General features: G+C 30.8%; 4 protein-coding genes and 1 pseudogene across 10 annotated transcripts; 1 reads left to right on the plus strand and 4 right to left on the minus strand.

The window, feature by feature from the left end:
• Positions 1-369: 369 nt before the first annotated feature.
• LOC148212096 (uncharacterized) lies at positions 370-950 on the minus strand (annotated as a pseudogene). Its single transcript, XR_015790236.1, has 2 exons — positions 890-950; positions 370-732 (listed from the first exon to the last, which is right to left on the minus strand). The product of XR_015790236.1 is annotated as an uncharacterized LOC148212096 (transcript).
• Positions 951-2,342: 1,392 nt separating this feature from the next.
• LOC111006564 (uncharacterized) lies at positions 2,343-2,931 on the minus strand. Its single transcript, XM_022278569.2, has 2 exons — positions 2,812-2,931; positions 2,343-2,702 (listed from the first exon to the last, which is right to left on the minus strand). The coding sequence occupies exons 1-2, from the start codon at positions 2,869-2,871 to the stop codon at positions 2,565-2,567; spliced, it is 198 nt and encodes a 65-aa protein (XP_022134261.1). The 5' UTR covers positions 2,872-2,931; the 3' UTR covers positions 2,343-2,564.
• Positions 2,932-4,514: 1,583 nt separating this feature from the next.
• Positions 4,515-5,519, plus strand: LOC111006606 (uncharacterized). Its single transcript, XM_022278622.2, has 2 exons — positions 4,515-4,642; positions 5,114-5,519. The coding sequence occupies exons 1-2, from the start codon at positions 4,583-4,585 to the stop codon at positions 5,255-5,257; spliced, it is 204 nt and encodes a 67-aa protein (XP_022134314.1). The 5' UTR covers positions 4,515-4,582; the 3' UTR covers positions 5,258-5,519.
• Positions 5,520-8,278: 2,759 nt separating this feature from the next.
• On the minus strand, positions 8,279-11,973 carry LOC111006689 (uncharacterized). Of its 6 annotated transcripts, none has more exons than XM_088122637.1 (4): positions 11,802-11,973; positions 11,631-11,702; positions 10,214-10,506; positions 8,279-8,689 (listed from the first exon to the last, which is right to left on the minus strand). In XM_088122637.1, the coding sequence occupies exons 3-4, from the start codon at positions 10,377-10,379 to the stop codon at positions 8,493-8,495; spliced, it is 363 nt and encodes a 120-aa protein (XP_087978763.1). In that variant the 5' UTR covers positions 10,380-10,506; positions 11,631-11,702; positions 11,802-11,973; the 3' UTR covers positions 8,279-8,492. The 6 variants fall into 6 exon arrangements, with proteins under 6 accessions (XP_087978763.1, XP_022134443.1, XP_022134445.1 ...); XM_022278751.2 differs by having other exon boundaries at positions 10,214-10,280; positions 10,372-10,506; positions 11,631-11,973; XM_022278753.2 differs by having other exon boundaries at positions 8,279-8,711; positions 10,214-10,280; positions 10,372-10,506; positions 11,631-11,973.
• A 129-nt stretch (positions 11,974-12,102) lies between these two features.
• Positions 12,103-12,755, minus strand: LOC111006690 (uncharacterized). The gene is made up of 2 exons (XM_022278754.2): positions 12,597-12,755; positions 12,103-12,450 (listed from the first exon to the last, which is right to left on the minus strand). The coding sequence occupies exons 1-2, from the start codon at positions 12,654-12,656 to the stop codon at positions 12,313-12,315; spliced, it is 198 nt and encodes a 65-aa protein (XP_022134446.1). The 5' UTR covers positions 12,657-12,755; the 3' UTR covers positions 12,103-12,312.
• Positions 12,756-13,190: the final 435 nt, after the last annotated feature.

The following is a 13,190-nucleotide window of genomic DNA, read 5'->3' on the forward strand; positions in this document are numbered from 1 at the left end:
TAAAATTGCAAATTTATACAATTACACGAGACAAACAAAAAATCACTTTTATAACATTTAAAAAAAACAAAAAATAATGATATTTATTTCCCTTAAATTATAGTAATAATTGTTGTGCATGTTTCTGAAAGAAAAAAAAATTGTTATTGTGCCATCTTCTGCATTATGTATTCGTGCATAGTTTGCCACATTCTCATATTTACTTTTCCAAAATATATACTCTTTTATTCAAATTACTATTTCTGTGCTATCTTATATTTTTCACTCAAGCGTTTAAACTAAGCAAAAATATTTAACACTAAAAAGAATTTATATAAATTTATAGTAAGAAAACTATAACAAAAGAACTTTCTTTAATTTGTTCCAAAATATGTCATTGTGACAAATCCGACTAAAAATGAATAGACCCAAATGAAACCAAAATCCAAAATAAATAAATAAATAAATAAATAAAACTCCATTACAAAAAAATATTCTTTCCCTCCCATTAAGAGAAAGAAAGGGTTGGAAGCAAACCTGAAAAAAAAAAAAAAAAACTCATGCAAAATAGCACTCAAAGAAAATGAATGAAAACACAGAGGCTTCAATTGTTCATATGCCAATAGCATCTTTGACAGCATCAGCTGCTCCCTGTGCCTTGGTCTTCATTTATTGTTCGGTCTCTTGCATCGACGACTCCTTGACTGATTGAGCTGCATCACTTGCTTTGTCCATCATATTGTTCACCTTCTCCTGCATAAAAGAAAACCTAACTTGTAATCAATCATACTCTTAATAATGGAAACACAAAACAAACGAGATATTTATCAACAACTAAATAATAATATGATCGAATATAAATGATGTTAATATTTGATATTAATTAATATAAAGGTAACGATTGAGCAACTTGAGCTTGGCCCTTCGCTTCTCCAGCATGGTAAGCCAATCTTCCGAGAGTTATCTGCCATTTATTTTTTTGTAAAGGGAGATATAAAAAGTAGAAAGAGCTAAACAAAACTGAAAATGACCAATTAAGTAAATATATTTCGCCAAATTTGGTGGATTGAGAACTAAATCGTTCTGATTTATATATTAGTTTTGATGGGATCCATGCTTGACACGTGTAATGCAAACCGGGGGTATTATGCATGCCACGTGTCAGAAAGTCAATGGATCTGTTATATATAAGACCTATTAACCAGGTGCAATCAAGAAGTGTTCGCTTTTCTAAAAGAAATTGATTTACCAAAAAATTGTTTTTTTGAGACTTACTCAAAATTTAGATTTTTTTTTAAATCAACTTATTTTAGCTTTCAAGTTTTTTGCGAGAAAATAAAAAGAAATTCCAAATTTAATTTACTTTTTTAGCCTTTGGTAGAGTAGTCAAATACATAATAATAATAGAATTTTTTATTTAGTCTTTTTCTTAGTTAAATAATATGTTGAGGGTAACAATTAGTTTCTCTAATTAGTTTTTTTTTTTACTCCATCAAACTCCATCGCTAAAATATAAATTAAAATTAAACACTAACATTTAAAAAAATTACCACAACTTGGGCTCTTGTGAGGCGTCTATTTTCTAAACTATATTAGTATTATATTTTCCACGAAATATATAGTTCAAAACACATTTCTACCTTCACTTAATTTTATTATTATTTTCCACGAAATTAATAGTTAATTTAAATATAATTCAACACTTAAAATATTAGTAATATATTTTTTAAACACTCATCATTCTCTCGCACATCTTTTCTTTATTAATTCTAATACTATTCAGTTCTCTCTATAAATATACAAAATTTTCAATTATATAATTATTCCCACTAATCTCTTTCTATATAATTATTCTTAGAAATTTGAGTTGAAATTATATAATGTCTATATTCACTAAAAATAATTCGAATTATATTTGCGTCTTTATTAGATTTATTCGTAATAACTTAAATGAAGTCCAGTAATTAATTAAAATTTTCATTTAAAAGGTTCAAATTTTGTTACTGGGTGGGCATACTTTAGAATTCGATTCAATATGCTTTCAATGTTTGTAATTATTGTGTAGTTTTTATTTTATCAAATAGTTTTTATTTTTTCAAATATACTATATAAAAAAGTTAAAATCATTGATATTGTTCTGACTCTTCCAAAAAAAAAAAATGTTACTGTGTCATATTTTGCGTCATGCCACATTTTGAAATTGCCAATATTTACATTTTCCGAATTATTATTTATAGAATGTTAGATTGTTAATTATGTTATATTTTGCACTCGAGCCTTTTAAATATATATATATATATATATATATATATATATATATATATATATATCAAATATAAAGTTAACATAAACAACCAGCTACATAATTAATTAGTCATAATTCATTCTTATTATGAAGAAAAGACTCAGGAGCCATATGCCAGCTCTCTTCTACACAAAAATGAAAATAAAGCCCTTATTGTAAGAGCTTTTAATTCAAGAAAAAGAAGAAAAATAAAACTAAGTAAAAATAAAAAAATGAAAAGTCATTGGAAAAATAGGTGATCTCACAAAAACGACTTAAGGAGAAATGAAAAAATCAGGCTTCATTTATTCGCGGCATCTTTGACAGCATCAACAGCTCCTTGTGCCTTTGCCTTCATTTGTTGTCCTGCCTCTTGCACCGACTCCTTAGCTGATTGGGCTGCATCATCCACCTTATCCATCAAATTGGATGCCTTCTCCTACATTAAAGAGAACCAATATGTTACCAGTTAAACCGACTTATGAGATAACCACTTATATCCAATCATATCAATAGTTAATTAAATTTAACGAGTAGCGAAAGTGAACCTGAGCTTGGCCTTTAGCTTCCCCGGCATGGTAAGCCATCTTTTGGGAGTTGTCGGTCATTTTCTTTTGGTGCGGGGAGAAATTAAGAAAATAGAGAGAGATGAGAACTTGTAGAGTTGAAGGTTTGTTGATGTGAAATCTCAAGCTTCTTGTGATTTATATGGTAACTCAGACTGCCATGTGGCAGCTTAAAGGAGTGACACATGTCATGATGCTGTTGGAATTGTTCTACATTTGGGCAAGGAAGTGTTCAAAATGTACCACAAAAGTTGGCTCTTTTTTTAGCCCATTTTATTTTAAGTTATTTTATCAACATTTTAACTACTTTTCTAATATTTCATTGACATTTCTAAAAATTAAAATCAATATATTACTTCTGTTCTTTTAATTATTTTCCGAAAAAGGAAAAAAAAAAGTAATTCTACCATTTTTGCCTCTTTGCAAAAGCACTAGTTTACCTTCTTTTTTAAGAATCCAATGTGTCGAATGGACCAAAATTAATTGAAATAATTCTAAAAATGAACTATAGTAGAAGAATTGTAAATATATATGGGTAAAATTTGAGGTGTTTATAGTTGTATTTGATTTTCTTTTAATCTATCAAACAAATTATTAAAGATATATGATTACAACGGCTACACATAATTTTCTCTATAGGTTAGATATTTATTTAATTTTGATTTAGCTTCTCAATGGTAAGTTGTTGAACTTGATTTTACAATTCAGCCGTGTTAAAATTTGTTGAGAATTACTAATACTACATCGTCAGACACTATTCCACGTGTCAATCAATCATTGGAGCTGTTACAACCAGGGTAGACAAGTAGTGTCCAAATCTAAATCACAAAGTTTTGTTTTTGTTGCTGTTCTTAGGAATTTGACTGCTTCCCATCTTTTTCCATAGGGTGGAAATGGTAATAATTTATGTTAGGATATTTCTGTCATTTTAAAAATATTGTATTCTTGGTAAAAAAAAATTCATTTTGCCAACATGTCAATTAGTGTTTCATTTTAATTTATATTTCAGGTATATATAGTGTTTGATTAAATAATAAGAAAAAATCTAGAGAAAAAATTGACAATCGAAACATAGCTCAAGACATGTAACATCAAGATTCAAGTCTCTACTCCCAATCCTTGTGTTGTAAAAGAATTATGGTAAAATTATAGTATGAAAATCATCTAAAGTAAGCAATAAAGCGACGTAAGTCAAGTCGACCAAGTCGGAGCACATGATCCGACCAGGCCGAGCAAATTCACCCTAATTCGAAAATCCTTCGTCTCATACAAAATGTGTAGTGTAGAGCTTAGCATAATAGACATCAAAACTTTTTTTTTTTATGTACTTCACTCATTTACTAGAACTAGAAGGCAAAAATGTTATTTTTTATTTTTTATTATTATTATTTTTTATTTTTGTGCTAAGGGCTTTGTTTCTAAAAGAAAAAATTGAAAATAGGATTAATTTCAAAAAACTCTAAATTTAGAGTAAATAGTTTTCCAAAAATAATTTTTGGTAAATCATTTTTTAGAAAAAACGAATCCGTCTTGCCTGCCCGGTCAATGGGTCTTTATATACAACAGCTCCAATAACTTGCTGACACGTGGCATGATACTTACACGTGTCAAACATTGATCCCATGAAAACCACCCTATAAATTTAAGCAGCTTGAAGTTCATCATCAAACAAATTTTGAGAATTTTATTCACTTTAGCCCTTTACAAATTTTTAATCACTTTGTACTTTTTAAATCTCTCTAAAAAAAATTAAATGGCAGATAACTCTCAGAAAATGGCTTACCATGTTGGAGAAGCCAAAGGCGAAGCTCAGGTTCTTCAAACATTGCTTTTACCTTTTTTTTTTTCCATTTTTTGTTACTACATGGTTCTTTTTTTTTTCGAAAAATATACTACATAGTACCCATCATTTATATTCAATCATGTCCTTATTTTATTTTGTGAACCTTAAATGTGACAATAATTTATGATACATATTGTGATATCGTCATTAATTGACATATATCTCTAATAAAGAGATTGTAGATTCGATTCCCCAACTCCACATGTTGTATTAAAAAAAATATGAAAATATTCACATGACTAACATTGCTGACAATGTAACCAAATATAAAGTGTTACTGTCTTGATTTATGATTTTATTCGATGGGTCACCTAATCTTATTTTTAAAAGTTGATACTACACGTAAATATAAATGGTAGTTGTTGATAAATATGTTGTTTGTTGAGTGTTTGATGATTAAGAGTGTAATTGGTAACAAGGGGGGTTTGTGTTCTTATGCAGGAGAAGGCGAGCAATCTGATGGATAAGGCAGGCGATGCAGCCCAATTAGCCAAGGAATCAATGCAAGAGACTGGACAACAAATGAAGGCCAAAGCACAGGATGCAGCTGATGCTGTCAAAGATGCTACTGGCACGAACAAATGAAGTTTTTGTGTTTCCACACTTTCTTTTTAATACTATTATTTTTAAAGCACAGGGTATTTCCAACCCTTTCTCTCTCTTTACGTGAGTGAAAGAATAATTTTGATACGATGGGTTTTTTTTTTTTTTTTTTTTTTTAAATTTTGGATTTCATTTGCTTTATTCACTTTTTAGTAGGATTTGTCACAATGACATCTTTTTGTGAACAAATGTTAAAGAGAGCTCTTTGTTAGAGTTTTCTCACGATAAATTTATATAAATTCCTTTCAGTGTTACATATTTTTGTGCAAAATAAAACATGGTTAACAATTGAACATTGTTGAAATAATAATCTGAATGAACTAAAATAAATAAATATTATTTTGAAAATGTAAATTAAACAGGGGAATGTGGCAATTTCAAACTGCACATCAATTTTATTATTATTATTATTTAAAACAGGCAAATAACCCAATTGAACAACATTGTAGAAATGATTCATTTGAAAAAAAAAAAAAGTAATTTTTGGAGAAAGGCACGTGTGTATGGTGTAAGTGGAAAGAACGAAGAAAAGAAAGAAAAAAAACAGAGAGGGAAAGATGGAAGACCGTGAGGAATTGATGTCATTTCGAACCATTGCTGAGTTGGAGACTGAAATTGAGAATGTTTGATATTATTAGATGAATTTTTGGGGTGGTGTAATGACTATAAAAATGGAAAGAAATGGGAAGAAGAAAGGGCAGAGAAAGGTGAGAGGTTGCTGAAGAGAGAGAAAGAAATTGTAATTAAAACATAAACAGAGACAGTATTTGGAGAGAATGGGAAAATTTGGATAATTGGTTTTGTTGAAATATATTGAGATTAAAGTTTAGAATTAGTTGACGTTGGAATCAAGTGAAATAATTTGGTATTAAATAGATATTTTAGGTTGGGCAGAAATTGGAGCAAATGACGACCGAGTTTAAAGGATTTATGAGTTGTTACTTTACTAAATGTTTTGGATATTATTATTGGAATTTGTGAGTGGTTATTTTATTAAATGTTTTGGATATCTATTGATATATAATTTATGAGAAAATATATATAATACGTATGATTTAGCATTTCTGCTGAGAATGAAAGAAAATATGTTTGTTCGAGAAATTAGAAATGTTTTTGAGAATTTAGAAATGCTTTATGATTCCAAAGAAATGTTCGAGAAAGTTAGAAATGTTCTTAGAAAGAAGAAAAGAAGAATTTTATAACAGTTTATGAGACTGAGAAAGAAGTTTTCAAACTACTATGTTATTGTATCTATGTGATTACCCATATGATATGTGAATGTGTTTCTATAGTATACCCAGAAATAGAAGGTCTTTAGCACCATTTGACTTCAAGAATTATTTTGTTGTGTGTATTGAGATTACTCTACTGCGTAGACTAGAATATAATATGGATACATGTATGATGTTCAATTTTATCTATCTGTTTTATGTTTGAAAGAAGAATGTTTTATATGTTTTAAAATGTGTTTTATAGCAGGTTGAGAAGTTGGCGTAACTAGGTCGCAGGGGATGCACAGGAATACCGGGGCGATTAGGACCAAATATGGATTCCGAATCTTGGTCCAAATCCTGAACTTGGGAGTGTTGTCTTTTCGGTTTGCCTAGAAAGAAATTATTGTTGCAAGTTTTATCTTGAGAAAGTTTACTGAGTTTTTAATTGCTCAAGTTTTATGAGATTTAAATGAGAATGTTGTTACTTCAATTTATGAAGTTTATTTTAAGAGTTGAATTTCAGTTGTTTATGAAAGAAGTTTTACGAGAATATTTTTTTATTAACTTATCACTCACTGAGAATATTTTCTTCTGAGTTTCCAGGAGAATTTAGTTCAACTTCTGCCATCCAAAGTAGTTGAGGATTTGTGTAAGACTGGTGGTTTTGTTAAGATTATTTTTTTTATCGTGCATTCATTCAGAGTTTGTTAGTCAAAATTCAGGTTAGAGATAAGAAGAAGTTGACCATTGACTTCGTAGTTAGTCGGAATCTGTGGTCGGCGCGACTCATTCCAGGACTAATAGGTGTTTTGGGACGGGTCGTGTCATTAACTTTCGTTATTCAATCAAGATGTGTCACATATCATGTCGAAAATCACCCCCACAAAGTTTAGTTGTTAATTTTTCTATCTTTCCTCAATATCATGATCAAACAACATCAATAACTACAATATAAATTTAAATTAAAACAAACCTAAAAAAAATTGTACTCATTTACCTATTCTGCAAGACACATACACTATTTTTTTTATTCCAAAGTAAGGGTGTGATTTGTAATTATCTACCATTTTAAATTAGAGATGTTAAAAAAATTGAATGACTCAAAAAACTCTATCAATCCGGGATTATAAACCTGTTTGAATTCGGTTCGAATAAATGAGAATCAAAGGGTTTGCCTAAAATAATTTTGAGGTTCAATTGAACCAACCTGAAATTATTATTACTTTTAAAACTATTTTTTTACTTGCCATACAGAAGATATTATATATTGATATATAATTGTTTCAATGTTATTCCTTTCGATAATTCTTTATAGATTATTTATTTTCTCATGCCTTCTAAAAATAACTCAATACAAATATTTCATGGTAGTATTAAATTAAGTTCAATCATTTAAAAGTACTTCGATCTTCCAATATATATATATATGTTACCAATATGCTCAAGAGTCCAAGTTGGCCATTTTTACTACTTTTTAATTGTTCATAAATATACACCATTTGAAGCAAATTACAAAAAATAGTGCATTCATTCTATCTCTGTTCAAATAATTTTTCTTTCAATTTTTCTTTCAATCTAATTTAATTGTTTTATTATATTTTCCCCGTAAGTTTAACCTTCTATTTAGGATCTAAACAAGAATTTCTACTTTAATAGTAAAATTCTAAATAGTTTTGTCCCTCATCATTTTTCTAATTCAATCTCTTTCATGAACAAAATACAATCCCATCAACCCTTATTAATTTTAGATCCACCAAATATTTAAATTTAACATAAATAATCAGCCAAGTTAATAAGAAAATCTTATGGATATATATAATATTAATGAAGAGAGGAACTAACACATCATAGAACTCAGCTCTCTCCTCTCTTGGCAAAGGGGGAAATCAATTAGAATAACCCACAAACAAAAAGAAGCCCTCCAAAGCCAAAAAGCAATAAAACCCTAAAGAAAATAGAGAAAAAAACTTGTGCATTATAAGCACGAACCGAAGCGAAACGATTCATTTGTTGAGGCCCGTGGCATCCTTGATAGCCTCGACTGCACCTTGAGCCTTGGCCATCATTTGTTGCCCAGCCTCTTGCATGGTTTCTTTGGCGGATTGAGCTGCATTGCTCGCCTTGTCCATTAGATTGCTCGCTTTTTCTTCAGCTTGCCCCTTGGCTTCTCCAGCATGGTAGCTCATCTTTTGGGAGGAGTCTGCCATTTTTTTGCCTCTTCTCTAATTTACACAATTGATTGATTAAAATTAAAAGAATGGTGAGTTCGAATATGGATGAAAAACTTAATCGATTGGTGTCATTATATAGTGGTTTTGAATAGATTTAGTGATTGACACGTGTAAGTATATATTACTATTGGGGAGGTAACACTTGTCATCATGTTATTGGAGCTTTGGCCAATTGACTAGGTGCCACACGTGAGACTCGAGAGAGATGTGTATTTTTAGGGCTGAGTTATTCAACTCTACTCTTTCAATAAGAAATTACTTTAAATGGTAGTTATATTATAGATAAATAATTCTAATTTTCGTTTAAAAAAAAATCTTTCTTCAAAATACTTTTTTTATTAGCAAGACATTATAAACTCGATCTCATTTCTTGTTCTTCTTCTATTTTTTTTTCAATTTTTCCTTCTATATAAAAGGCATTATTATTGCCTCTTATTAATTGTTTTTTTAAGTACAATATGTGTACGAAAATTCAAACTCGTGATCTTTTGGTTAGAAACATACCGCTGAACTAAGCTCATGTTATTAATTATTTAAGCATATAAAAAGACGTGTCTTATATAGAAAATAATATTATATATTAAAAAGTCTCAATTTATGTGTTACAATTTTGATGCTCAACATCTAAGTAGCATAGCTGTTCTTGAAAATTATGGGGGTACGTTATTTAATGTTTTGTCCCTCTTCGAAATTATAATGTTGGTCTCACTTCTTTCACATTTATCTATAAATAATTTTCTCCAAAAAATTCCTTAGTCAAAGAAATATGACAATACGACAATCTTTTGATATTCCACGATATTGATAACAAATCAAAAAGAAAGGTAGAGTCTTAATTTTTTAAGACTAAACCACTCTAGAAAGACATTAATTAATTTTGTCAACCTAAACATAATTTAACTGTTTAAGAGAATTAATATTCAAATCTCCAGCATACTTTTAATTCGCTCATAGCTAACTTTTCTTTTCCCTCTCTAATTTCTCTCTCTATCCAAACTAGTTCCCCAACCCTTTCACCTTTGTAATTAGTCCACAATATCTTTGGCTTGTTCCACTGATACACACAACAGAACCGAAGTTAGTTTCAATCTCTTCACATGGATCATCACAACAGTTACTTCCTCCAGGAAGAGGAAGCTACCATCTGTTTGAGTATGACATGGATTGAGAGAACCAACTTAGTAGTCCCACAGGTTTCGATAATAACTTTGTGAGAATACGAAAATAGGCTATGTAAGAATCAACAAAGTCATTCAATTGACAGGGAACCTACGATTTCATCTAACTTAACTTTCGACAAACTATGTAACCCCATTCCTCCAGGGCCAGCGAAGATTCCTAGCTCAGAGAACGAGAAAGATTCGAAGCCCTCAAATCCAATAGCAGGGACTGTCATCTTGTCTATCCAAACTTTCGAGGAAATTGGTGTTGTTGAAAACAGAGTGACCAACAGGACAAGACTACAGAGTGACACAGAAAAGAAGAGAACTTACAAGTGTACAACTCAGAGAGATCACGCGTCATTGTATGGGGGATGTCTGGATGGCTTGCGAGCACATTCTGCCAATACGAATAGCAAACAACAAAAAGATTAGATATTTGATCATACAGCAACTGGGTACTTACGTTGGAGTAAGCAGCAGATTTTAACTTCTTCATATTGCCACGAGGTCGAACGTCTTCGGTGATGTAACCAAGGGGAGCTTCGAAATGGATGAATTTACTTATACTACTACTAGACTTCTCTCACACTTGGGAGTCCATCGGTTAATTCCTTCCCTATTCCCTGGATTAAAAATCACAACTAAAGATCAGTACTCATCAAAACTTCATTAAGAGAAATAAAAAAGATATTATATAAGAGTTTAAGTCATCAGACCACTGAATGAAGAGCAATTTATATTCCATATAATGAAACGACAGTAAATATCTTATTTAATGTGAGAAATAAAAGCTTAGGCTCAAATGAAAACGAGGAAAATATAATCTGAAAAGTGATGAAATTTCAAATAGAAGCCAAGAATATGAACCCATCAAGAGAAGTCATTGATGAATAATAGATATTACAAATAATTTAATGTTTCAAAACAAACAAGTCGGAAGGTTAAAAAAACGCACACAGAAGGAGGGCAGCTGAATGGACTCGTTGCCATACAAACTATATACAGTGAACGTGAATCTATCTAAAATCACTCGAGAGTAGACTCCTAAACTTAAAATTAGGGCACTTAAAAGTTTGAACATTCTAAATCTTTTTATATATAATTTTTAAAATTTTAAAAATTTATTGGGGCATATTAGAAAGAGAACTCTAATCCCCGTTTGATAACTATTTTAACAGTGTTTCTAAATTTGTCTTTCCTTAATTTTGTTATCAGTCAAATTTTGAAAACTAAAAAAAAAAAGTAGTTTCAAGAACCTGTTTTTCTTTTTTAAAATTTAAGAAAAGTGATAATCAAACAAAATAAATCGAGAACAAAATTATTATTGGTCGTAACTTTTTTATATTATATTTTAAATCCAAGACAAACCAGGGCAATTGCCTCTCTTTTCATTCTTCGCTCTGTCTTGCTGATCGAAGCGTTCGAAAAACATAAATCATCAAGTTGTAAGCCACGGAGTTTATTTTAAAAAATCTATAGGATGCTCATCCCTTCCAAGATCCTTGATCCCTAGTTTTAGGAAAAATATTTCATCGTTCAAACAACAGACAAATGATGAGACGATAGGGATGAATTACTTCTAACAACATTCAAACGAGATCATAATCTAAATGAAATAAACAATCGCCATGAAATTAAGATCCCAACTCCGGAAAACGCAAGATACATCTTCTAATCCAAGCACAAAATCAATTCTTATCCTCAAAATCACGAATTGAAAAATCGACAAGCCAGGAAATTTACGCACAAGAACGAAAACTCGAAACCAAGAAGGCCGCTCTGCGATCGCGATCACCAACAAAACACACTTCTATACCGCCTTCAAGTTCAATCAAACCCCAATCGATGAAAGAAATCGCCGAATTCGAGACCAGAAAATGAGAGATCAAATGATGCCGAAGAAGAGAGAAATCGTTACCGGAAGAACTTGAGAATTTCTGGATCAGAATTCAGAACAGCGATTAGAAACCCTAATTTCGGTTGCAAGTAGATAATTCTTGGTCTCTCGTTTGGTGAAACCAAATGCGTGGCGGGAGAGAGGTAATTTATAGTGCATTCAGAATCCTGTAACGGACGAGTTTCTTAACAAATAAAAAATAAAATAAATAATGAGTCAGCAAATATTATTAATAACATCAAACTATTATATTGGGTATGTTGTACGTTACATTTGAATTCAAGTTGGATTTAGACTATACTACTTTTGTCAAATCTTAAACTTTATACGCTTAAAATTTTAGTCGGCATCATTTTTATTGAAGAGAAGGCTCGTGCGCCATACGCGAGCTCTTTTTTACACAAAATGAAAATAAAACCCTTATTGTAAGAGTTTTTAATCAAAGAAAAAGAAAAAAAAAACTAAGCAAAAATAAAAAGAAAAATGATAAGTAATTTAAAGAAAATAGGTCATCTCAAACAAGGGGCGGGTTTCATTTATTTGCAGCATCTTTGACGGCATCAATAGCTCCCTGTGCTTTGGCCTTCACTTGTTGTCCTGCCTCTTGCACTGACTCTTTGGCTGATTGGGCTTTATCACTCGCCTTGTCCATCAAATTGCTCGCCTTCTCCTGTACAACCCAATATGTTACCAATTACACCCCATTCATTATACCGAGAATTAAATATTCACGACTACCATTTATATCATCAACTATTGGAATTATAAAATAATGATATAGTTGAATGTAAATAGTAATGAGGGGAGAAAGTGAACCTGAGCTTGACCCTTTGCTTCTCCGGCATGGTAAGCCATCTTTTGGGAGTTGTCGGCCATTTTCTTTTGCGTGGAGAGAAATTAAGAAAACATAAAGATAGGAGAATTTGAAGAGGTGATGAGTATGGCTATGAAGTTTGTTGATGTGGGACTCCAAGCTTGTTGTGATTTATATAGTAGTTTAGACCGAATCACCAATTGACACGTGTAGTGCCATAGTTAGTAGCTTGCATGCCACGTGGCAGCTTGTGATTTGCATAAAAGTGACACTTGTCATGATGCTGTTGGAGTTGCTCTACATTTAGGCAGGTTTAATAGCGGAGGAAATGTTCAGAACTCACCACACAAGTTGGCTCTTTTTTCAGCCCATTTCATTTTAAACATATTGTATTTATTATTGGAAACAATACTTATGAGTATATGTCTGTACTATCGATATTTTAAATATTGGTGTTTATAGTTATATTCGATTTTTTTCAATCATCGAGAATAATTATTAATGATATCTGGTTAGAATGATTAACGAAACCAGAATTCTACAATTGGGCATTAGCAATTTTATTGATAAGACTCATTCAATTTTGATTTTGTTTA

This window comes from Momordica charantia, assembly GCF_013281855.1.
Source record: "Momordica charantia cultivar OHB3-1 chromosome 4 unlocalized genomic scaffold, Mcharantia_2.0 BLBB01000004.1, whole genome shotgun sequence".
Classification (NCBI taxonomy): domain Eukaryota; kingdom Viridiplantae; phylum Streptophyta; class Magnoliopsida; order Cucurbitales; family Cucurbitaceae; genus Momordica; species Momordica charantia.

Coding starts and splice junctions, on each gene's coding strand:
- LOC111006564 (XM_022278569.2), bottom strand. CDS start 2,871: ATGACCGACAACTCCCAAAAGATGGCTTACCATGCCGGGGAAGCTAAA. Junction 2,703..2,811: donor AAGCTAAAGGCCAAGCTCAG/GTTCACTTTCGC, acceptor TCTTTAATGTAG/GAGAAGGCATCCAATTTGAT.
- LOC111006606 (XM_022278622.2), top strand. CDS start 4,583: ATGGCAGATAACTCTCAGAAAATGGCTTACCATGTTGGAGAAGCCAAA. Junction 4,643..5,113: donor AAGCCAAAGGCGAAGCTCAG/GTTCTTCAAACA, acceptor GTTCTTATGCAG/GAGAAGGCGAGCAATCTGAT.
- LOC111006689 (XM_022278750.2), bottom strand. CDS start 10,379: ATGAAGAAGTTAAAATCTGCTGCTTACTCCAACGTAAGTACCCAGTTG. Junction 8,690..10,213: donor TCTCTCTGAGTTGTACACTT/GTAAGTTCTCTT, acceptor AAAAAATGGCAG/ACTCCTCCCAAAAGATGAGC.
- LOC111006690 (XM_022278754.2), bottom strand. CDS start 12,656: ATGGCCGACAACTCCCAAAAGATGGCTTACCATGCCGGAGAAGCAAAG. Junction 12,451..12,596: donor AAGCAAAGGGTCAAGCTCAG/GTTCACTTTCTC, acceptor TGGGTTGTACAG/GAGAAGGCGAGCAATTTGAT.